General features: G+C 40.6%; 1 protein-coding gene across 1 annotated transcript in view; it reads right to left on the bottom strand.

Annotated features, from left to right (window-relative positions):
* The window catches only part of PTPRC (protein tyrosine phosphatase receptor type C), a 244437-nt gene that overhangs the window by 79474 nt on the left and 141226 nt on the right, over positions 1-23737 (bottom strand). Inside the window, exons 13-17 of the mRNA XM_088474077.1 lie at positions 14879-15010; positions 11377-11505; positions 9089-9110; positions 6989-7001; positions 1212-1332 (exon numbers count right to left, since the gene is read on the bottom strand). Of these exons, the coding sequence (XP_088330203.1) occupies positions 1212-1332; positions 6989-7001; positions 9089-9110; positions 11377-11505; positions 14879-15010 (417 nt within the window). The remainder of the gene's footprint in view (positions 1-1211; positions 1333-6988; positions 7002-9088; positions 9111-11376; positions 11506-14878; positions 15011-23737) is intronic.

Below are 23737 nucleotides of genomic sequence, written 5' to 3'. Positions count from 1 at the left end.
ACTTCCTCCGTTGCATGCATGCTCTCCCGGACCCAGTTCGTGTCCTTCCTGTCACATTCTCCGGTCCCTCCCTCCAGGCTGTCTCTGCTGCTGCCGCAGACACTGGATACTCAACACCAGCTGAAGTCCTGCACATCCGCAGCTGGAAGCAGAGGCCGGGGGTGTGACAGCGGGATAGGCAAATTACACTGAGGGAGGATGCTGTAGAATCCCATAAGGGAATGTAGTCAATTTACCTACGATCGGGATGCGGTCAAAATCCTAGCGTAATCTCGACCCACGGACAGAACACAGGCACCGGAATCCCGATATCAGTTGAGCTGTTGGCGCCAGAATCCCGACAACCAGTATCCCAACAGCCGGCATCCCGATCACAAGTATAGCGGACTGGGATAGCTGTTAGCTGCGGGGGGGGGTTAGGTTTAGGCACCACAGGGGGGGTTAGGGTTATGCTGCGGGAGGGGGGAGGTAAGGGTTAGGCTGCTGACGGGGGGGTTAGGGCTAGGCACCACCGGGGGCATTAGGGTTAGGCACTAAGGGGGGAGGGTTACGTTTATGCTCTAAGGGGGAGGGTTAGGGTGCGAGGTAGGGAAGGTCAGGGTTCGGATGCTGGAAGGGAGGGTTAGGGGGTGAAGGGAGGAGGGTAAGTATACTTACCTGGCCCCTGTCAGGATTCTGAGCATTGGGATGCCGCTGTCAGTCTTTGGACAGCCAGCATCCCGACTGCTGCTCTCCCATACCCAAACCTCCCAGAAGATATGGAATATGAAAGCTGTAACTACAAGTCCCAGGATGAACTTACAGTCATTGTATGAAAGGTGCTTGAGGAGCAGCAATCACTATAGCATACCCTTCCAATCAATGGCTGCCAGAGCTTGGTGCAACATGTAATTCCGCAAAAGCTGACAGTAGTTCCTCAAAAGTGTAGGCAAAAAATTAGATGTGGAATGACTTCTTCTCATAGGTGGATGCAAAGCCTATTGTTTTCACACCCTTCCTGTTTGCCAAATTTCTCACTTTACTTAAAGTTCACTTTCTGTGAATTGGGTGAAACTTTGTGAATGATAAATTGAACCTTTTATGTTTAGTGTAATCAAAAAGTTTTATTCATCGTGCTTATTGGAACATAATTATTTTCCTAAGTATATTAATGTAGAGAATAACAGTTAAAAAAATAGCCCCATGATTGAACAAGTTACATACATACTTACTTCCTTCTTTTGTTCTATGATCGGTATGATAAGCATCCCCTTCAAACATGAGTTCATCTTTAGAATTAAATGCCTTAATTTCAAAGTTATACATCTTAAAAATCTTCAAATGTTCAAATGTGTGATTCAATGATGTTGTATTTATAATTGTACTATTTCCATCTGGAAGAATTAAAAAACAGGTTCCTGTAAGACTGTGACAAAAAAGCATCCAAAAATCTTGCATTGTTACCCCACGGACTAGGGGTCTGATTCAGAGATGAACGCAACTGCAAATTGCACTTGGATCAAGTGATTGTTTGCCATTGCGCATGCATATGCATCGCAATGCGCGTGCGCGACAGCATCAATGCAGTCGCCCTGCGTTCACGCAGACCACGGAGGCCCATTGCAGATTGATTGACAGAAAGTGACCTTTTGGGGGTGTTGACAAGGTATAGTTAGCGAAACGCTGGCGTGCCTGGCCATTTGAACGCCGTTACGTGGGCGTGCATAAATTAGCCACTACAATTGCATACACAGCTCTGCGTGGCTGAAGAGCTCCCTGGCCTAAGGCAAGGGTAAAATGGCCGACGATGAACTTCGATGGTACCGATGTTTATGTAGGTATGCGTAGTCGCACACAGGTGAGAAGGTAGCAGTGGACGTCTTTATGCTCGGGTGATCTTTGCTAACATTTGAATATTTTTGCAACTGCGTTGTGTACGGAAACTTAGTTGCGATCGCATTAGCGTCAATCTCTGAAACAAGCCCTAGGTTCTATGCATTTATTTAGAAAGTGTTAAATAAATAATATTACATTTTGCTGCAAATTTAAAATGTTAAAGTTTAAGGTACATGTACAAATCCTATAAAGAAAAAAAGCTCCACATTAACCCACTGGCTAAGGTGGGTAACTGACGTGATGTTTAGCTGCTACAAACATAAAATAAAATTACATTAAGGGGTTAATTCAGTCAGAAGTTGTGATGCTGGCATGACAATGCAAGGGTGCAGGTGTTTTTGCCATAAACAGTACCTCACAGAATCATGGCAAATTTTCTTGTGCTTCTCTATGGGGGTGAACAAAAATCTATGATCTAGGGGCCCGTTTCAGACCCGCTGGCTAGATGCGTTTGCACGTAGTCGCTATGCTGCTAATATATGCATAGGAAGCGATCGCACAGCAAGACGAGAGGATGCCCACTATGTCTTTGAGAGCGACGGCAGAGCGATCGCACGCCAGTCTAAAGACGCCTCCTTCCCTTCGCAGCACACGTCATCTCCATGAAGTGTATGCTTTATCAGTAACATCGAGAGCCATCTGAGCTACTCGCAGCCCTTGAGGTAGACCCTACCCTGCCACAAGCACTGCGATCACTGCAGTCTGAAATACAACCAGGTGACGTGTACTATGACGCTTCCATGTTAATTATGCACGCCTATTAAACACCGTTAGACGTTAGAACACAGAGGCACGCCTGCGTTCGCACATCCACTCCCCATTTTCAAAGACCATCCCCTGTCACCACCCACATATGGCACTTTCTGTCACTCAAACAAGCAGGCAGTCTGTGTACTTCAGGCGATCGCTTCCTGATCACTATGCCTGGCTCGCGTACACGCACTGCGATGCATACGCATGCACAGTAAGGAAAAATCAGCCGGCTACAAGCGAACGCAGCCTAACGGGTCTGAATTGGGCCCTAGGTGCGATTCAGGATTGCACTCCAGAAAGCAAACAGCACCTAACTGAATCAACCCTTTAGCGTCTATCAGTAAGAGAGTTTTACCTGGAAAAATGATAAGTAGGCACAATTATTGACAGTACTGTAACTTGAAAATAATTTTAAAGGTGTGTTTTAATTGTTATATTCAGTAATAAGGTTGACTGCTGATAAAAATTATGTCATCACAATAACTCTGACCCCTCCCTCCTATGCCAGTGATGTTACTTTCATAGAGTTCTGGCATAACACACACATGTACAGTCTTCAAAACCAGGATTTTATGCTTTGGGGGTAATAGGGCACTTAAGACAGGAAGGCCCCTATGGCCAGAGTCACACAAACATGCACAGAGTCGTGCAAAGTGAAAAAGAAATGCACGGAGTCACACAGACACACACAAAGTCACACAGACAAATGGGGCTCTACTTATTAACATTATTTTTACTAAAATAAAGTGAAAAAGGGTGTTTTTCACCTAAAGCTACTAAAGGGCAATTGAAGTAGAATTCGTAACATTCTACTCCAAGCCCTAAGTATCACTTATTTTTAGGAATCAGATCGCATTTCCCATAATTGTAATGGGAAATGTGATCTGGCCAAAGCTACTAAAAATAAATTGCGATAAAATACCGGGGAAAGCCCTGTGATAATACAGGGTCTCCACTGGTTACCGGACTCCTGCTCCGCTCTAACAGGCAGAGCAGAGCCCGGAGCCGTCCCCAGTGATCAGTTGTGGTCTAAATAGACCACACGCTGATACACTGCAAAAAAAAAGAACTTACCTGAGTCCAGGGACCAGTGATCGGGGCTTCGGGTGATGTCCTCCCTCCGGTCAGCTGGTCTCCCATACTGCACTGGGGCCCGGTTATTACCTGACTGAGTCCCAGTGCAGGATGGTATATCAGCTGACTGGAGCCACGGAAGGCATCACTGGAGCACCGATCACCGAAGGTAAGTGTAATTAAGGGAGGGGGGGTCGCTGGGGGAGTCGTGATCGCGGGGAGCGTGGCTTAGCAACGGCTGGTTGGCGCATGTGCGGGCACTTGTCACAGTTTTTTTTGTGAAAATACCGTGCTAAGTGTGCGGAGGAGATTCGCAGGGACAGAGCTTTCTCACAAGCTCTGTCCCTGCAAGGGATTTTTAGTAAATCCCTGTGATATTGCCTGAATTCGCAATGCGAATTCAGTCTGTAATATCACACTACAATATGCATTACAAATGTGGATTGTAGTAAATAGAGCCCATAGAGTCATGCACAGATGAGCACAGTCACATTTACACTATATTATAATGCTCTTTTCTATTTTGACATTTTTAATCTTTTATTACTTTTTATAGCAATATTAGCATCTCCTTTATCTCCTTTCTTGTTATTTGTTTATTATTTATGTTTCCCTCCTCTAGCTGCTAAATTTGTTATATTGAATATTATATATTTGTTATATTGAATATATCTATATATATATATATATATATATATAAAGTCCAGTATTAGTCCACACTCACGTCTGAAAATCCAATTGCTGGGGTAGCCACCCAAAAGGGATCACCTGTATCCCTGCATACAAAAAATGAACAAAGGGGGTGCACTCACCAGTCTTCTAAAATTAGTTTTTATTTCATCTTTTTAAAAAAATTTTTACAGCATCATAGTAAAGCTCCGACGTTTCGGTCCTAGCCATGGACCTTTGTCAAGGTACAATTCCAAGTAGTACTTTGCATCAATATATACCTGAGTCCAATTAAGAGACTCCTCCCTCACAATCATGTGAGTACAAACAATACAAACATATAGAGACATGAAGACATCATTTGTAATTGTGCAATAATACCAATCAAAGACTAACTAAAAAATGAAAAGTAATGAAAAAAAACATGTTAACAGACACATATATAAAAACAAACCTTACAGGTATAATCGAGCTGCATCCCCCGCTAGCGTGCGTGTCAATTCCCCAAACTTCCTACCAAGTGGAACGCAAGTCGGTACCATTTCCTGTCAAGTGGCACGCAAGCTAATACAGCAGTCATGACAACCGCTGTTAAGGCTTCCTGCACTTCATCCGTCGATGCTAGCGCCCGGATCAATCAAATCACAAAGTAATATACAAGAACACTAGGGACCCGGTGACGCAGACAAACAAGTATACGTCACCATATAACCCATTAATTTAAATGAAGATGTAACTAACAGAGTTTTCATATATTGACTCATCAAGCTAATATCAATCGGGCAGTCGACATGCACGTCCATCAAAAAGACGCAGCCTGTAAGCAAACCAATTATAAACACCTCCTCATAGATAATATAATGATAGGACAATGTCTATCCATCTGGATTGAATTACATATGCCTAAATTATAATGTATACAAAAACATGGTTTGTCAACATGTGTGTCGACATTTTTTTAAAAATTTCAATTATAAACAACCAAATTTAGACACATTAAATAATTAAAAATAAATAACAAATAAACAAACTCCATAGGAAACCCACATTGCCACAACACTCGAAAAAACAAAAAATAAAAAATAAAAAAAATTGTATCATTACAAAATCTGATGATGCACCCCCACTTGAGATCCAAAAATACTTTAATCCAAAAACATCCCAAGGTGTATAGCTTCATTAAGGCCGCGAGGGTGGACCGTATCCAATTTATGTATCCACATCGCTTCTCTCTGGAGCAAGAGTTTGGCCCGATCGCCTCCTCTCTTGGGTGGAGGCACCCAATCGATAATCATGCATCTCAATGTTGCTAAAGCATGCTGTGTTTCAAGGAAATGTCTTGCTACAGGTTTATCAGAAGAACCATTAACAAGCGCGGCTCTAATAGAGGATCGATGGTTAGCCATCCTCTCACGAAGTGGACGTATCATCTTGCCAACATAGACCAGAGAGCACGGGCACACCAATAAGTAAACCACATGGTCGGAGGTACAGGTGACTCGATGTCGAATGTAGATCTTGGTACCTGTGTGTGGGTGATGAAAAAATTGACCCACCATCATACTCCTGCATGTAATACAATTTACGCATCGAAAGCATCCTGGCTTCACTTGGTTCATCCAAGTTTGAACAGCCACAGCCTTTGTTCTATCAGGACGCATTAGTCTGTCCTTTAAATTCTGGCCACGCTTGAAGCTCATCAATGGTCGTTTAGGTATACAATTTTTTAAAACAGGATCTGTAGCAATAATATCCCAGTGCTTAACCACTGCATTACGGACAATCGAACCAGCAGAGTCAAATGTTGTAGTAATTACAAAAGGATCCTCAATTTTAGATCGCTTTTTCGCATTATAACCTTCACAAAAAATCTTTTTGGCCTTTTGTAAACATATATTCAAATTTTTCAAGTTATATCCTCTTTCAAGGAAACGTTGTCGCATCTCACCGATCTGGATATCTGCCATCTCAGGATCAGAATTGTTCCGAAAAACTCGTAAGAATTGTGAAATTGGCAAATTTCTCTTAAGAGCAACTGGATGATGACTTTTGTAGTTTAAAAGCTTATTACGGTCGGTGGGTTTCCTATAGAGTTTGTAGCCATAGCCAGCATCAGTGACAAAAATAGTAATGTCCAAAAAATTTATTTTGACACTATCATAAGTCATGGTAAATCGTATTGGCGAATCTAGGTGATTAAGACATTCCAACATTTTCAATAAAGAATCCTCAGAATCCTTCCAGATCAAAATAATATCATCGATAAATCGACGGTAAAAACCGATACTATCTCCAAACGGCGGAATCAGGTAATTTTTTTCGTACGAATCCATATAGATGTTTGCATAGGCTGGCGCGATATTACTGCCCATCGCCGTCCCCGCCGTCTGGAGATAGTATCGGTCACCGTATCGAAAATAATTACATGTTAACGTCATCTCCAATAACTCCATTAGAAACTCAATGGGTGGAGATCCCACAGGTGTTTATCATTGGTTTGCTTACAGGCTGCGTCTTTTTGATGGACGTGCATGTCGACTGCCCGATTGATATTAGCTTGATGAGTCAATATATGAAAACTCTGTTAGTTACATCTTCATTTAAATTAATGGGTTATATGGTGACGTATACTTGTTTGTCTGCGTCACCGGGTCCCTAGTGTTCTTGTATATTACTTTGTGATTTGATTGATCCGGGCGCTAGCATCGACGGATGAAGTGCAGGAAGCCTTAACAGCGGTTGTCATGATTGCTGTATTAGCTTGCGTGCCACTTGACAGGAAATGGTACCGACTTGCGTTCCACTTGGTAGGAAGTTTGGGGAATTGACACGCACGCTAGCGGGGGATGCAGCTCGATTATACCTGTAAGGTTTGTTTTTATATATGTGTCTGTTAACATGTTTTTTTTTCATTACTTTTCATTTTTTAGTTAGTCTTTGATTGGTATTATTGCACAATTACAAATGATGTCTTCATGTCTCTATATGTTTGTATTGTTTGTACTCACATGATTGTGAGGGAGGAGTCTCTTAATTGGACTCAGGTATATATTGATGCAAAGTACTACTTGGAATTGTACCTTGACAAAGGTCCATGGCTAGGACCGAAACGTCGGAGCTTTACTATGATGCTGTAAAAAATTTTTTAAAAAGATGAAATAAAAACTCATTTTAGAAGACTGGTGAGTGCACCCCCTTTGTTCATTTTATATATATATATATATATATATAATATATTTATATATATAATGATCCAGGTACTGATCACAGCGCTAAACCCAAGTCAAGGTGTTGATCGGACAAACTGTGTCTGATATGCACATCCACTTCCAAACACTATATTTCCCAATTCTGGTGACGGCTGCTCGAAGATTCCCAAAAAAGCCCCTTGTTGTATGGTCCTCAATGTTTATGAAAAAAAAGAAAGAATGGAAACAAGCGCACAATAGTGTAAATTGTTACAGTGACGGTAGGTCGCAACACACATATGAAATCTGCATACCGTGTTGCCCTAATATATGAGCATGTAGCAGGTATTATGGATAATCTTGTAAGGATGTCCCTTCTAATATCTCCAGTAGATCAATATCAGAGATGTCACATGGCCCGGTTGCCTGCGACATCTCTCATATTGATCTATTGGAGATATTAGAAGGGACATCCTTATAAGATTATCCATAATACCTGCTACATGCTCATATATTAGGGCAATACAGTACGTAGATTTCATATGTGTGTTGCGACCTACCGTCACTGTAACAATTTACACTATTGTGCGCCTGTTTCCATTCTTTCTTTTATGTGTGTATATATATATATATATGTGTATATATATATATATATATATATAATATATATAATCTGGATACCAGAAGAAATACTAGGGGGGTTGAGGTCCTGATTGGACCTCCCGTTGGTGTATGCTGGGCAGAACTTTGACCCGGGAGATTGTTCTGGGCCTTCCACTGGATGAATTTGGATGGCAATTGGTCTGGGATGCCTAATGGAGTGGTTGGGGTCCCAGTTGGATTTCACGGCGGAGTGCGCCGAGTAGAACTCTAATCCAAGGATCCTGTTCTGGGCTTTCCACTGGATGGATTTGGACGACATCACATAGAACTTAATAACTTGAAGATTTAAACCCAAGCAACGCTGGGTACAGAATATGGCTGCCATGAGAAAGTGTGGTGAATGCTTTTGAGGCATCACTGTGGACTGGATAATAAAGAAGACAGGGAGGAAAAGAAAAGATCGTTTTATGGGCACATTTTTCCTTCTGTGTGTATCAGAAAATGTTTACTAGAAACATTACAGAAAGAGCATTGGCACCCCCCCCTTATTTTTCAAAGGGATATGATGCACCCAAAAAAGGGGAATGGCCTCATGGGGAAGGGCCAGGGAAGATATAGGGGAGGCCAGGAGATGCTGGGGATGAAATAAGAGAAAGCCACAAGTGAGAATGATAATAATAAACAAAAATTTTACAGGTCCAAACAGCGCCCCCTGCCCTGTGTTGCCTTGTGCGATGGCACTACTCTAGTGACAGCCCTGGCAATATGGGCCTGATTCTGAGTTGGATGTAGCGGCAATGTTAGCCGCAGTGTAGCAATTTTATTACTTCTGCGCCCAAGTAATGCCTGCGTCCAGAATCTGTATGCACAGAGTCGCAGTTGAGGCACATGTGGGACACACAATCTGAGAAATTTTTTGGACTTACTTGGGTGGTGACAGGGAGATGGCTAAGCAGATACACGGAGGTGGTCCATCTTGGGGGCATATTATGGGAGTGTCGTGGGCGTGTCACTGATAATGGTTGTGTACAGAGACGCAGATTGGATCATATAGGATGCCATACACAGATGGAGAATCTGCACCTGTCATATGGCTGGTGCAAGTTTCAATGGTGCGTCCACATATGGATGCTGAAAGTGGGCGCCCCAGTCCTTGGACATTGGGACGCATAGGCAAACACCAGGGGAGGGCTTTGTAGTAGCGTTTGCATAAAGTCGCAGATGCACAACCAGCAAAAGATGCAGACACAGCTGTGGCTGTGTCCAACTCAGAATCAGGCCATATAAGTCCATTTTATCATATATATATATATATATATATATGATCCAATGCTCCGGCACTCCTCCACTCAGAGTAGGTGGGTATGCAGCCCCAGCTTGCTCCGGTGCCTTCCAAGGAGGACGGCACCACCAAATTGATATGAAAACAAAGTCCAGGCGGCATCGGAGACTAGTGAAAACAATACCCTCACCAGAGGGGTTTTAATAGTGGGTCAACCACGTTTCTGGGTATTGTACCCTTTCCTCAGGACAACATCTACTATGTTGTCCTGAGGAAGGGGTACAATACACCGAAACGTTGACCCACTATTAAAACCCCTCTTGTGAGGGTATTGTTTTCACTAGTCTCTGAATGCCGCCTGGACTTTGTTTTCATATATATATAAAACAGGTATAGATATCCCCAATGTTTCGGATGAAGGCACTCACCATTTAAAAATATAAATATTTATTTTACAACGCAATTTCAGTAGACACAGGTTTTTCAGTTGACGTTTCGGTCCATACACAGACCTTTCTCAAAACTAGTGTCCATAATATGGAAAGGATAACAAAAATAGGTATCTATATGTTAGAGGACGCAGCTTAGTATATATATTCTCTTCATCAGTCATACCATGGCCCCACTGGATAGAAAAGGGTTCTCATATAGAGACACATCACCAATATAGAATGGTCTGATCTTCGTCAGGCTAAAACAATTAGGATGTAAACAACACTTCACTGCATCAATGCCATCTAGGGACATAGTGACTAAAACAAACGCATATTTATATTGTGAAATGGTGAGTGCCTTCATCCGAAACATTGAGAATACAGTATCTATACCTATACTTGGAATCTACGATCTTGAAGTGCACCCCGATATATCTACTTGAAGGTGTGAGTGCAGGATTATCGAAGATATATTATAAAACAAGTATGTATGTACAGTGATATATACGCTGTGTCAACTGTTTCACTTATGATACTGCCACATTCAATTCACTTCATTTTCTGTAACACGGCAGATGTATATAATGGTGTGAATATGCCTAATATTGCACTTGGCCTACCTTTCACATGTATAAGGGCATTTAAATCAACAATATACAAAAAAGTTATATGTGGATTTCTGCACAGTAATTTGTAGTGTGCACGTGCAATACAGAAATGCATATCTTAAATGACAAAACAATTGGAATTAATTTGACTCTATATGGGCCCCATTGTAATTAACATGTACTGTATAGATTACGCTGTCGAATGGCAAATTGTCCATGTAAAAGTAATTTATCAAAGATTAATGGAGTCTAAAAATGTACTACATACTGTCTTTGTATATCCAGACTTTTTAAAAGCAATAATTTAGTTTTTTTTATTCTCCAATTAGGCTTTCTATAGATGATAAATTAGGGCTTCAATTGGGTGTATGGCTCTTTAAATGAAACAAAATGTCTAGCTTTTTATGGTAATAACTGGCAGCTTTTCAACAAAATGTTTTATTATATATCATTCTTTATCATATATGCCTATTTTATAATAAATACCTACACGCACTTCATTTCTATCAACTATGGATTAACATTGAGATCAAGGGCCTACTGCATGGGTGCAGTTTATTTCACTATACCTTATACTCTGTTGAGACTGACTGTCTCCTATGTATACAGCAGCCCCTGGGGGAACTCTCATAATAGTGCCCGATAATTATATATATTTTTATATATAACCTTGCATCTCTTTATATATTCTATTTAATTATATTTATTTTTGCATTATTAAAATATTTAGGGTTAATGAAGAGCATGAATTAGCTTGAAACCTAATATCCTATGAGTACTGAATTGCAGATAAGGTAACATACAGAGTTTTTTACTCAGAAAACCAATTTCATAAATTTAAACTTGAAAAAATGTTTCTTGATATATGAATTACTATTTAAATTACTCACTGTATTCTTTCTTTGTCAGTATCAAAATATATCCAGATAGAGGTCCATTCTGTATCACTGGCTTATCCCAGTTACATGTAATAGCTGTATCGGTTGTGTCACACCTCACATTTCTTACTTTTCCAGGCTCTGTAAATGAAAATACATATGATTATATTATTCTGTGTAATATTATATTTTTATATTTTATACTATTTGCACTATATTTCAAATATGTTTTGTGTGCACACAGGAAAAAAAGTGAAAAGCATAAGAGGCAACTATGATAAGAGCTGCAGTGGATCACCTAACTCAATTATATTCCAAGTAGGGTACATGCAGGCTACTAATAGTACCTACACAATTGTTAGCTGGAATCGGCAGTGATAGAGAAACCCCATGGAAGACAGGAAGTACAAATCATACACAAATGTTTATAATATAAATATAACTGAAATGTATGAAATGATAATCTGGCAAATGCAAAAAAATAAGCAATATATGCACAGTATACGGTCAGCTAGTTGTTATTTAGAAGATCTACATCCAGCATGTTGACACTAGAATTTCGGCAGGTTCTAAATGTTGACAGTCAAGAAGTCAACATGGCCTTTAGGTCAACAACAAATATACTGACATACAATTAGGTCGACATGGTTAAAATATCAATACATTCAGAGTGTCAACATTTATCTTGTCGACACCAGAACCTAAAAATCAACAAAAACACATATGTCGACATTCTGGCATCTACATGTTAACTGTAGACATTCTGAATGTGCCATCATTTTAACCATGTCGACTTAATTGTATGTTGACATATTGGTTGTCAACCTAACGTCCATGTTGACTTTCTTTCGACATGCAGAACCTTTTGACATTCTGGTGTAGAACTTCTGAATGTCAACTAGCTGATCGAATAACGTTTTTGTTTTAACATTCACCAGGTTATCATTTCATACATTTCAGGTATATTTATATTTTAAACATTAATATGTTGACACCAGAATGTGGACCTATGGTTTTCTGTAGATTTTTCGGGTTAGGGTTAGAGTTAGGTTCAGGGTTAGGTTTAGGCTTACGGTTTGGTTTAGCTATACTCAGATGGAGAAACTGCATCTGCCTCAGGGCTGGTGCAAGTTTCAATGGTCCGACCGATGGCGAGTCTAAAGACAAGATGGAAATGCATTTTCGATAGACGCTGCAAGTGGTTATCTCAGTTTTGTGAAAATTGGTCTGCACCTAAGTTAGAATAAGGCCCAAAGTCTTTCCACCTGCCCAAGGTCCCCTCTCTAGCCCCATCTCCTTCTACTTTGACAATACTCCCTCTCATCCGTTCCTAAAGTCCACAACAGTTATGGAAATATTTGTCCTTCAGATGGAGGGAAATTTCAAGTTGCATTCCTCAATTACCCCCAAAAGGTCAAGTTTTCAGGATTTCTTTAATCCTCCTCAGGTGATTTAATTTATTTTGCTGCGCCGCTAATTATGCTATCTGATTCCACAGACAGAAAGCCTGAAAACATGAGGTACTTTTTTTTGCAATCAGTTTTTATTAGAATTTAAACATGAAACAAGCAAATATATGTTATCACATATTGTACTAGAAAAGGAAAATATGGAGACAAACATAAATGAAATAACAAAAGAAAGACAGGATTGCTAGATTGCACACAGAACATATGGCCCTATTCAGACTCGTTCGCTAGGCTGCGTTCGCACGCAGTCATAGTGAAAGATAATATGCAAATGTCGCGATCTCATGCTAATACATTAGTACACCTCCTATGACTTAACGTGCGATCGCCGAGTGAAGTTAGACGTCCACTTTCAGATGTCATCTCCAGGAAGTGTTTGAAAACATTGGTACCATCGGGCTACATCGGACCACCAAGCAGTGCTTGAGGTAGACCCTAGGCTACCGCAAGCACTGTGATAACCGCTGCCTTTATTTCACTCGTATGATGCGATTGCTGACACTATGTCTTAATTATGCACACCCTTAAGTTGGTGTAAAAACGCCCAGCCACGCCTGTGCTAGTGCAAGCCCACCCCGTTTACACAGACCTGCCCCAGTCACCACCCACAGATGCCCAGTTCTGTCACTCAAACTAGTGCTCTGGTAGTATGCAGAGAGCGATCGTCTCCCGATCACAGTGACTGGTTTGCGCAGGAGCACTGCGGCTTATACACATGCGTAGTTTGCAACAATCGCCCGGCTGTGTGCGAACGCAGCCTAGCAAACGAGTCTGAAAGAGCTCCATAATTCTCTGTGTCATACACAATGAATAGTTCCATTTTTTACTGTTCATTGTCATTTTTTATTTTGGATTAATTGTGATATAGTTTCGTAATATCAGGAAGTTGTTTTCAGTCTTTAAATAATATTATTGGAATTTACTGTTTTATTATTTATTTTTAAGACATCTGTTCACCCAATTTGACTTACATATATCTTATTGGGAGTAAATCAAGTTTCCTACTCTTCCAGAATGTCTACGAGTTCTCCGTGACTCCTGGGAGAGCAGGAAACCCTTCTGAATTGTGCCCATTACCCTATGCAGATTTGCAGCATTACACTGTGGGAGACAGGACCATGACGAGGCAAGCTGAGCAGCCAAAACCCTTGCACTTTCTACTTGTAACTCTTCTCCAGGATGTGTGAATGTGCTGTAGAATTAAAAGCCATGGTTTGTGCTTCAGTTCCATTAATAAAATAAATAAATATTACTGAATTGAAAAAAAATGCTTTAGTCTCAGAAAAAAAGCATTTTTTTAAATAATGTTAATCTGTTATCTACATTTTAGGTACTGCAGCGTTAAGAAATTTTGTTTCTAAACTATTTAACAGAATCCCTTGCCAGGACAGCTGATCCGATAGGTTGGCAATAATGTGAGCTATTCCTAACACTATACTGCCAGCTAGGATATTGTGCGTGCACATAAGAAAGGTGGATGAGCATGAAGGCTGCCAGTATGCTCAATAGGGACAGAGCAGCTGATGCCATCTGAAGATGACTTTAGCTAACAGGGTCAGTTCCCCATGGCCGTTAAGAGGAAAGTCCTTAATAAATAGAATCATAAAGCTTCTTTCACAACATCTAAGAATATACTGCTGTAGTTGTTTTAATGAATTTAGCACAATAAAAGAAAAGGTGGTTTTCATGTCTCCAGTTTGTCCCCATATTTTGAAATACATAGTATACATGCTTCAAGGGCATCCTATAAAGTAGTAAATACATGTGATTGACAGTTCTGCAAGTTATCGACCAATGCCTGCATCACAGAAAAGAAAATAACACCCATCTTTACTAAATCCTCGCCATGTCTTCTTTAACTGAGTCTTATGCACCCCCCATTACCTATTTCAAAAATCTAAAATGCTTCCTCTCAAACACATAAGTTCATCGATGTCACCATTCCTCCACCTTACACCCTCAATTACCAGTTAATTAATGGCCACTATTACTATAAATAATGTAGCATTTGTAGTGCAAGCTTGTATTAAGAAGATTATATTTACTTCCAAACGTGGTATTTATAGTATCAGATTTTGTGTCTATAATGTTTCCACGATACAATAAGTTTGAAGTACAGTTGTACTCTGTGTAGGGTTCCAAGTCCTCCACTGTGCCTCCAGCGATGCTCTTTCCACCTGAAAATAAAAACATTTTATAGCTTAATAGATAAATCCACAAATACAATAGTTACTTGTATAATTTTATGAAGACTACAGGTTTTGTGTGGGTCAGTTTTAGTGTCTAGTGAGTGCTATTTACAGCTCCATATATGGCCACATACTGAATGCACATATTTTACTGTAGGAATGTTAATGTGACTATAGGCAAGTGTACACATTGTGCTGCCCATTGATTATCTGTCTGCAGTCACAGCCTTCATTACTAGTAACTAGACTTACACCTACCCCATGCTGGGTGCCAGCGATGTTGGATAAGGAGCTCCCTGGTTCTGTCTCCATCCTCAGTGCAGGCAGGTAAGCTGAGCAGGTGATTTCTAGTACCTGCCAGAGCGCAGTGAGAGGTCTAACCTTGGACATCAACTACTGTGCATGCAGTGCGTTCCTTTCTCCCTGGTATTCATGCCAACTAGATGTGACTCCAAGACTCTCTAACATTCTAGCCATGCTCAGCCTATGCAAACACTGCAAGTACACTATGTCACAACCACTATAGTGTGTGGGCATGTTCCTAATATCAGCTAGTGCATTTACCTCTCACACTCCTGGTGCATTACAACACCCAGCGATACACTAAAGCTCCTTCTATATGTCACAGTTATCCCTGTCATATACCTGTGTCTTATGCTCAGAGGCGCTGAGAGGGGGAGGGGAGCAGGTACTAATTACCTAGACCCAGGCTGCTGGAGGGGCCCAACGTTGGGCTAAGGGGCTCACAACGCACAGCACCGCAAATATATATATTTTTTAAACCTAAGAAGGCGTGGTCACGTCTCCCGCAATTAGGTCACGCCCCCTCCACTACAGCCCGTCCGGCCTCTCTACGCCCCTGCTTATGTTATTTATTGTTCTACCTGGTTCAACAAACCTAAGAACTTGAAAAGCTGTACCACATGTGGACTAACCGCCACCAGCGCCAAACAGCTGTGCAACACACTCAGCATCATATATACTGGCCAAGTGTATTCTCTCCTGGTGGATAATTTGTCTGGGGGACTACTACATCCAGCATGACTACTGCACATTGTACAGATCTGCTAAAAAGTTATGGGTACAGCAGTCACAAGTTAAAAGGCTCTGCATCCCCATACACATACCAATACTCGGCTAATAAGAGATCCATCTGAAATAGGCATCCTCTCAGCATATGAAAGTCTCAGTATAGATAGCAGCTCTGTCTATACACCCACGACACCCCATGACACTTTCACAAAATGGTACTTTCTCATGTGTTTGCATTGGTGCCGCCCATCTGCCTCCCTAAAAACGCTCATTTAGCAGCCTCAGAGAGATCCATCTGACACAGAATTGACCTCAGATACGCAAAAATGCATATGTTCTCTATTGCACCTGAGCAGTTTGCTAAAGCTCTTTAGATGCAGCCGCTTACAGAGCTGCATGAGCAACTTGGAATCAATCCCACTATCCACACTGACCAATGTTTTATTAGGATGACCCACTTGATTAAGGTAATTGCTGATGTAAATATCATAAGTGCTGTTGTGAATTGCCAGTGATCAGTGATATAATAATGTTTGAAATGTTCTGATTACTTTTTTTCCTTACTAATTTCCTGATTTTTTGGACTTAAATTAAAAACAAAAAAATGAATAACAGTAACAATGTTTTAAACCCAACTTTTCATATTGAAAGAATATTAAATTATTAGTCCTTTGATTAAACCTTGGTAAGGACATCCACTCACACTTCCCTGTGTAATGGTGAAAGTAAGTGAATTGTCCCCTTCCCATACAGTAAAATTTAGCCAACATGGTTGCATAGAAAACTGGTAAAAGATCTAAAAAGATTTGCTTAGTCATGTTACCACCTTGACGTTGATTTTTGGCCAACATAATATTTGCAGATTCATAGTAGAGCTGTGCTGGCCAGAATGGGTTTGTGGAGACCTGGAACATGGGGTGTTCTTTTCCTTAATCAAAGTGACCAAACTCCATGCTGGTTAGAGCTGGTCTTATTGTTTCTAATATCGTAGATAGGGCCTGGAAAAATGTAAGTTAGTACTATATATAAAGTGGGACCAACCCAAGCGTTAACATTAGAGGTTTTCTTCTGAGTCATACTGGTAATTGCAATTAGGGAAACAAATGAAACCGTGTCCAAGAGGTGGGAATCACCAGTGGCCTAACTACCAGAGACATTCCTGAAGGGGCACCTCCTCCATTGACCCAGCTTCTGCATTATTTTTGGATTTAGATACTTTTTGCGGAAAGGTCTCATTAAAGTTAATATGACCAGGCACTGACTATTGCACTGTCCTTCAGAATAAAAAACTGACTTCCTGGAAGTTTTTATTGAACAGAAATTCAGTAAGAATTATGAAAGTAAAGTAAAAACATGTAATGATAGAAACTTTACATTGCAAAAAACATAGACTAGAATGTAATTGGCAAAAGATATATAACAGGAAAATAGTTGTGTAGGGAGAGATGAAGGAAAGGTAAGGGAGGGGGAGGGTCACCTCTAAAGGCTCAAGAAGAGGGGCATGGAAAGTCCAAGGACGACATGGTATAGCTAACTAGGAACAGGGTATATTTTAAATGTCTAGGTAAGTATGATAGAGCTGCCATACACTGAACAATAAAACAACTGTTCTGAATGACAATTGTTTAATGTATGGACATGAACAATAATTGGACACAGCCTGAAAATGTCTGAAAAATAGTGTGAATCATTTGGTTTGGTTATCAAACTTGTCCGATCCAACCGCTGTTTGGCTGACGTATGAGGCCCACCAATAATCAGGTCATCGTTCCGCTAGATTGTTTTCACTAATGTGCAATCTATGAGATCAAACCTCTAAGAAAGAACCAAGAGGGTTCTGAGAGGGGAAGAGGGAGAACTTACAGGGCTGTGGTCAGGGTCAAGACACTTCTTTTAGAGAATAACCAGACCTGATCGAAGATGATTTCTTTATTGTGGAGGTGATACATGACTTTTCCCATACCGGCATGGAACAAATTTATAAAATGAGAGAAGACACACACAGTGAATCCAGTGACTTCCAGAATTTAGTTATGTGACATTTGGCTGCAGCAAAAATGTGTGAAGCTAATTTGGCAGAATGTTTAAAAGCATTGTCTATAAGGTAGTATTGTAGGAAGGACCAAGGGTCCTTATTGACACGACATGTAAGCAGAGAGGATAATAGATCTTGCAGATCATCCCAGATGGCATAGATAATCTAGCTAGACCACAAAATATGAAGTTACGAGCGAACTTGGCAACAATTTCTTTAATAAATGGGAGTAGCAGAATCATACATCTTTGTATTCCTATCAGGGTTTTAATACCACCCGAAGTATATTTATATGCATTTTCTTTGGCCAAGTAGATATATACCTAGAGATATGTTAGCTCTAATTGTTTCCCAGTAATCCTCTACTGGAGGCAGTCTAAGATCCTTCTCATTACTAATCTGTGATCCGAATGTAGAGTCCAACAAAATACCATAAAGGCTGGAGATCATCCCTCTTTGTGAGGGAAATGAGCAGCAATCTGTGAATCCTCTTCCGCCCCTTCCAGTAGGTTTTATGACTACCGATAGTTTAGTTCGGGGCTGCCTATTACCCAAGATGAAGCTAGCAAGATGAATCTGAATATCTACAAATTCTGATAAGGGGACTTTGATGGGTAAAGTATAGAAAAGAGAAGAATTTAGAGAGGGCATTTATCTTATTTGTAATGAACCCGCCCAGACATGAGATTTGTAGGATGCAGTGATACAAACACCCTAGTACGTAATTTTTGGTTCTTTTTTTGCCATTTGAAATCAATTTGGGAGATAAACAAACATATCCATGGGGATTAAAGATTAGGAAGCAAATTCTGAAGCATTTATTTTGTAGCCATTCTATCTACCAGGTATGAAGCCCATCTGGTCGTTATGAACCACGGTGGGCAATATGGTGTTTATATTTTACACAAAAGAAAAAAGTGGTACACAGGGTTGGTATGTAAAATCTAACTTTTATTAAATATTTTGTTAAAATAGATTAAGTATGGTTTACTATTAAACTGCTTTATTATAATAATTGTATGTTTATTTTATTTTTGGTTGCAGCAAAAGATGTTAAAACAAATAGAAGAATCCCCCTAAGTGGCAAGTGCAAAAAGATAGAAAAAAGTGAGTTTTAAAATATGACGGGGATACCTGATAATATATATAATTATAAGTTGTATCCTATATATAGATCATGGTAGGATAAAGATATTGGCCTGGAATACCGTCAATAAGGTATTGTCCCTATGGCAGTTAAAGGGAAAATTATTGTCAGTGAAATATGTGGTGTTCTCAGTCATCTAGAGATATGGAACTTGCAGTGTTCTGAATGTATGTTGTTTGATGTTTTATAATAAAGTTGATTTGCAGAAAATCAATGCATATTTGCTATTTGCTGTATTACAGTTGTAGCTCAATAGTTAATGCTATATATATTATTATTATTGAGACTAAACGCCATATACTCTCTCATAGCCACCTATAGGTAATTTAATATGGTGGTTGACACATAAGGATGAAAATTTCAAAATGATTTCTCCAATTGCCGCTTGTGTGGAAAAAGAACATATTCTTATAAAAAGAAGTGTCTTGTGAATACATTGTTAAGTGTCCATAACGCATACTTGCCGACTTCTAAAAGTTCCTCCCTGGGCTTCTCCCGTGGAGGAGAAGCAGGAAGTGGCGTTGGGGGCGGGGCCATATGACCTGTGTCATTAAGCCCAGCCCCCTCACCATAAAAGTGCAGCGAATCCCGTATATTTGAATAGGGGGCGGGGCTAAATGACACGATTATAATAGAATTGCGTCATTATGCCCCATCCCCTACTCGCTGACACGCCGAGAACATTTTCCCCATTCTGCCCACTTCACTAGGAAGTGGGTAGAATGCGGGAGAAGTGTCTACTTTCCCAGGGGTGCGTGGGGTTACCCGAAAAATCGAGAGTCTCCCACAGGTCACAGAAGGGTAGGCAAGTATGCCATAAAGTTGTTTTCAATTATATGTACTGTATATTGTGCGAATTCTAGCAATGTAAAGTAGTGTGTAATACTAATAATTAAAGAGGCGGGTGGGTGAAGGTGTTTTGAAGAAACCAAGATATTTACAGTTAAAGGTACATTTGACATGAATTGGACATAGCACTTTCATCCACAAAATATATCAGTAAATAGACTACCAACATTTATTATAATAACATTTGTACTATGATCCCTAGGTCATAACACTTTCATCAATTGAAACAGTCATTTTTCAAAAAATTGTTATATAACACCTTCATCCACTTGCCTCTTCAATTATCAGCTTGTTATTTTGGAACTCTTTAGGGAACTATAAGACTGATTCAGAGCTGGGAATAGAGAAAGATAGAGAGTGTAACTGTGTACCTGGTCAAACCATGATGCAATGCGAGGGGTGCAAATACACACACATTTTTTTTGCATGCAGGGTAAATACTGTCTGCTTTTGCCCACAAATGCTGCACAGCTTTATTTCTACTCTGCAATTTACATTTCAGTATGGGCACACTCCTCCCAAATCTATATCTCTCACATTTTACATCTGCCCAGCCTGCAGTGCAGCATGGTATTACCGAGATGCTCAGTTACTTGCTGTTTCTTACTCTATTCCCAAATCTGAATTAGGCCCTATGCTATATTATTTGTGGCTGCAGCCATTTGTGTAGCCAACCATGTAACGGATAGCCCTAAAATTATTATGCTAGACCTCTGTAAGAAAACAAATTCCATTAATTGTGTCTACAACTGAAATGTGGTCTAAAATAATTCATTTGCTAATTCATACAATACAGTTCTTACATTGGGGTAGTCCTAAAGTGACCTCTTTAGGAAACAAGACGCAATAATTATATATTTTGCTAAAACCAAAAATAAAATGTATTAATGAACAATGGCCCTCATTCAGAGCCGTACGCTCTGAGCAGAGCGCACGCTCTGAATGAGGGCCGGGCTCCATTTTCATGGAGCGTCCTCCTGGACGCTCGTATAGCTGTGGGTCACCACCCACAGGCTATACGAGCGTGCTTTGTGATGGCCGCGATGGTCGAGACCATCGCGACCATCGAAATTGCGAGCTGGAGCCTGCGGTTGAGGTTTTCAACCGCAAGCTCTGGAGTGATTTTGGCTCTATCAGAGCCAAAATCACTCCCACTGACATCACTAGTGATGTCAGTGGGCCGGCTTCTGACGGGAGGCGTTCCCGTGGGAACACCCCCGTCAGGGGGGCACGCCCCCGGCACGCCCACCAAAGGGGGCGTGCTGTCAATCAACATTGACAGCACGCCCCCTTTGATCGGACACAACGAGCGAAGGACTTTCCTTCGCTCGTCGCGTCTGGCGCATGCGCACGACGGAGCTCCCTCTGTCGTGCGCATGCTCAGTGCATAACATCGACCCACTTGCGAGCGGACAGCCGCTCGCGAGTGGGTCTGAATCAGGCCCAATATTTAATCTATTTTAACCAATAATTTTCTAAAAGTTATATTTTACATATTCCATGTTTATTAGAGTACCCCAAGCTAGTGTACCAATATTATCTTTTCTGCCCAGTATACATATGTATTTGGTACACTGGGTGCACCACCCATACCTTATTCATTATAACATATACAGAAGCACTATATGGGAATATCACAATGACAAGTACAGTACTATGTACAGTTTCTTTAAATATCCATTATATCAATCAAAATATTTATTGTGCAGTGTGTCTCCCTTTTTCTCTTGTATGTACTAACATGGTGTTGAGTCTGCTCAGGGGCGCCCAATCTGACCCTGGCTGAGGGACGCACTGCACCGCTTTGCAGCACCACAATAGAAGGTTCGTTTTTCAGACTTTTTTTGTAGGAGGCAGGGCCACGTCTGTGCCTTTAGGCCCCTACAGTACCCGGGCCTGGCACCACTCTCTACGGCCCTAAGTCTGTGCTCATTTATGGGCTTCTATCACTTCAGCAATTTTGTGTACTGAAATATCTTTTAGTTATAATATTTTTATGTATGGGCTCTGCTGGCGGGTATATGAATATGTAGGCACCTGTGGCTGATACTGTACATATATAATTATGTGAGTATGGCTGATATATAATTGTGTTGGCACTGATATATATACAGAATATATCATTTGGTCACTTATCCTGTTGGTATATAAATATGAGCCTAGTTGGATACTTTTTGGTTGGTATATAATCATGTGGATAGCAGCAGCTGGAATACAATTACAGCATGTGCTTGTTGGTACTTAGGGCATGATTCAGCACGGATGGCACAGGCTGCGTTCGCACGCACCCGCTAGCTGTGAACATATGCTAATAAATACAATCGCACGGCAATCGCAGCACTATACCAAGACGCCCATCACTGTATAAAGCCACCCACTTCCCATGACATGCATCCACAAGTCAGCAAAAACATCGGTACCATCGAGTAACATCGGAACCATTCGCACAGTTGTGGTTGACCTGACCCTACAGCAGAAACTGCTAAACTTCCTATCACTATCTAGACCTCTGCCAGCGTATACAATCACAGGGGCTTAATCTTGCGTTCCACCGACCACCCCCTCTCTCCTCCCCCAAACGGTCACTTCATGTCAATCACTCTGTGGAGTCTCTGCTTGCTCACTGCGAACGCTTCCCGATCGCAGCGGACAGTTTTTGCACGCACATTGCATCTTATACGCATGTGCAGAATTCAAACATTGGCTGGCTGCGTGCGAACGCTGCATTACGATCCAAGCTGAATCAGGCGTGTGCACATTTGACTGGTATAAAATCACATGGGGATGATTTAGGACTAGAATATATTTAAATCTCTGGCATCCCTGGCTGATATGTAATGATGTTTGCATCTACAGCTGCTACAAAATAATGTATTGTAAATGTTATGGGGACATTTGACCCTTATTATTTACATGGATTTTTATTACATATCATGATTCATGTACAACTGTTTGTTGGAATATAATCATGCATAAATAATTATAAAAACACCTTTGCTGTGTTTTATTTAATATAGACACCACTGACTGGTATATTATCACATGTGCACCTCTGCTGGTTGGTTACTCAGGGATTGGAGATTAAAATAATGGTCTCAAAGCTACTACTCCACTGCCTACAGCCCCAATTGGATTTTATTTTCTCTTTTCAGACTCTATAAAGGCAAAGGTGCTGTAAACATTTTTATTTGTGGTATGTTTGTATGTCAGAGATCTTTTGTCATTTCACAACTTAGGGCAGTGTAGGGGCAAAGGGGCTGTTGTGTCTTTTATGCACATAATTCCAGGCCGATGTTGCTAATTGTATACTGATTTCCACTGACAAACCAAGTTTACATAACCACCACCAGATCCAGTATAGAAACCCAACCTGTTTGCACTCTCAAAAGCCTCTGTAGAACTTTACAAATCAGTGCACACCTACTAGTTTGCCACATCAGTTTCCATTTACCTTATTTATTAGCCACCATATTGTGCTTTTGTGCCTTGCCAGGTGGATATGGTTGTCATGATCTATCCATCATCTAGCCAAGTGCTTTGGTAATGCAAAAGGCCACCATCTTTGTACATATAATTAAACATAAGATCAGATGCAAATATGTTACAAATGCCTAAAATTTGCTATTATGTTGTGTAAACACATAATATGCAG

This window comes from Taudactylus pleione, unplaced genomic scaffold, assembly GCF_031769625.1.
Source record: "Taudactylus pleione unplaced genomic scaffold, aTauple2 ptg000146l, whole genome shotgun sequence".
In the NCBI taxonomy this organism is placed as follows: domain Eukaryota; kingdom Metazoa; phylum Chordata; class Amphibia; order Anura; family Myobatrachidae; genus Taudactylus; species Taudactylus pleione.
The sequence above is the reverse complement of the archived record's forward strand: the minus strand, read 5'-3'. Positions and strand labels throughout refer to the sequence as shown.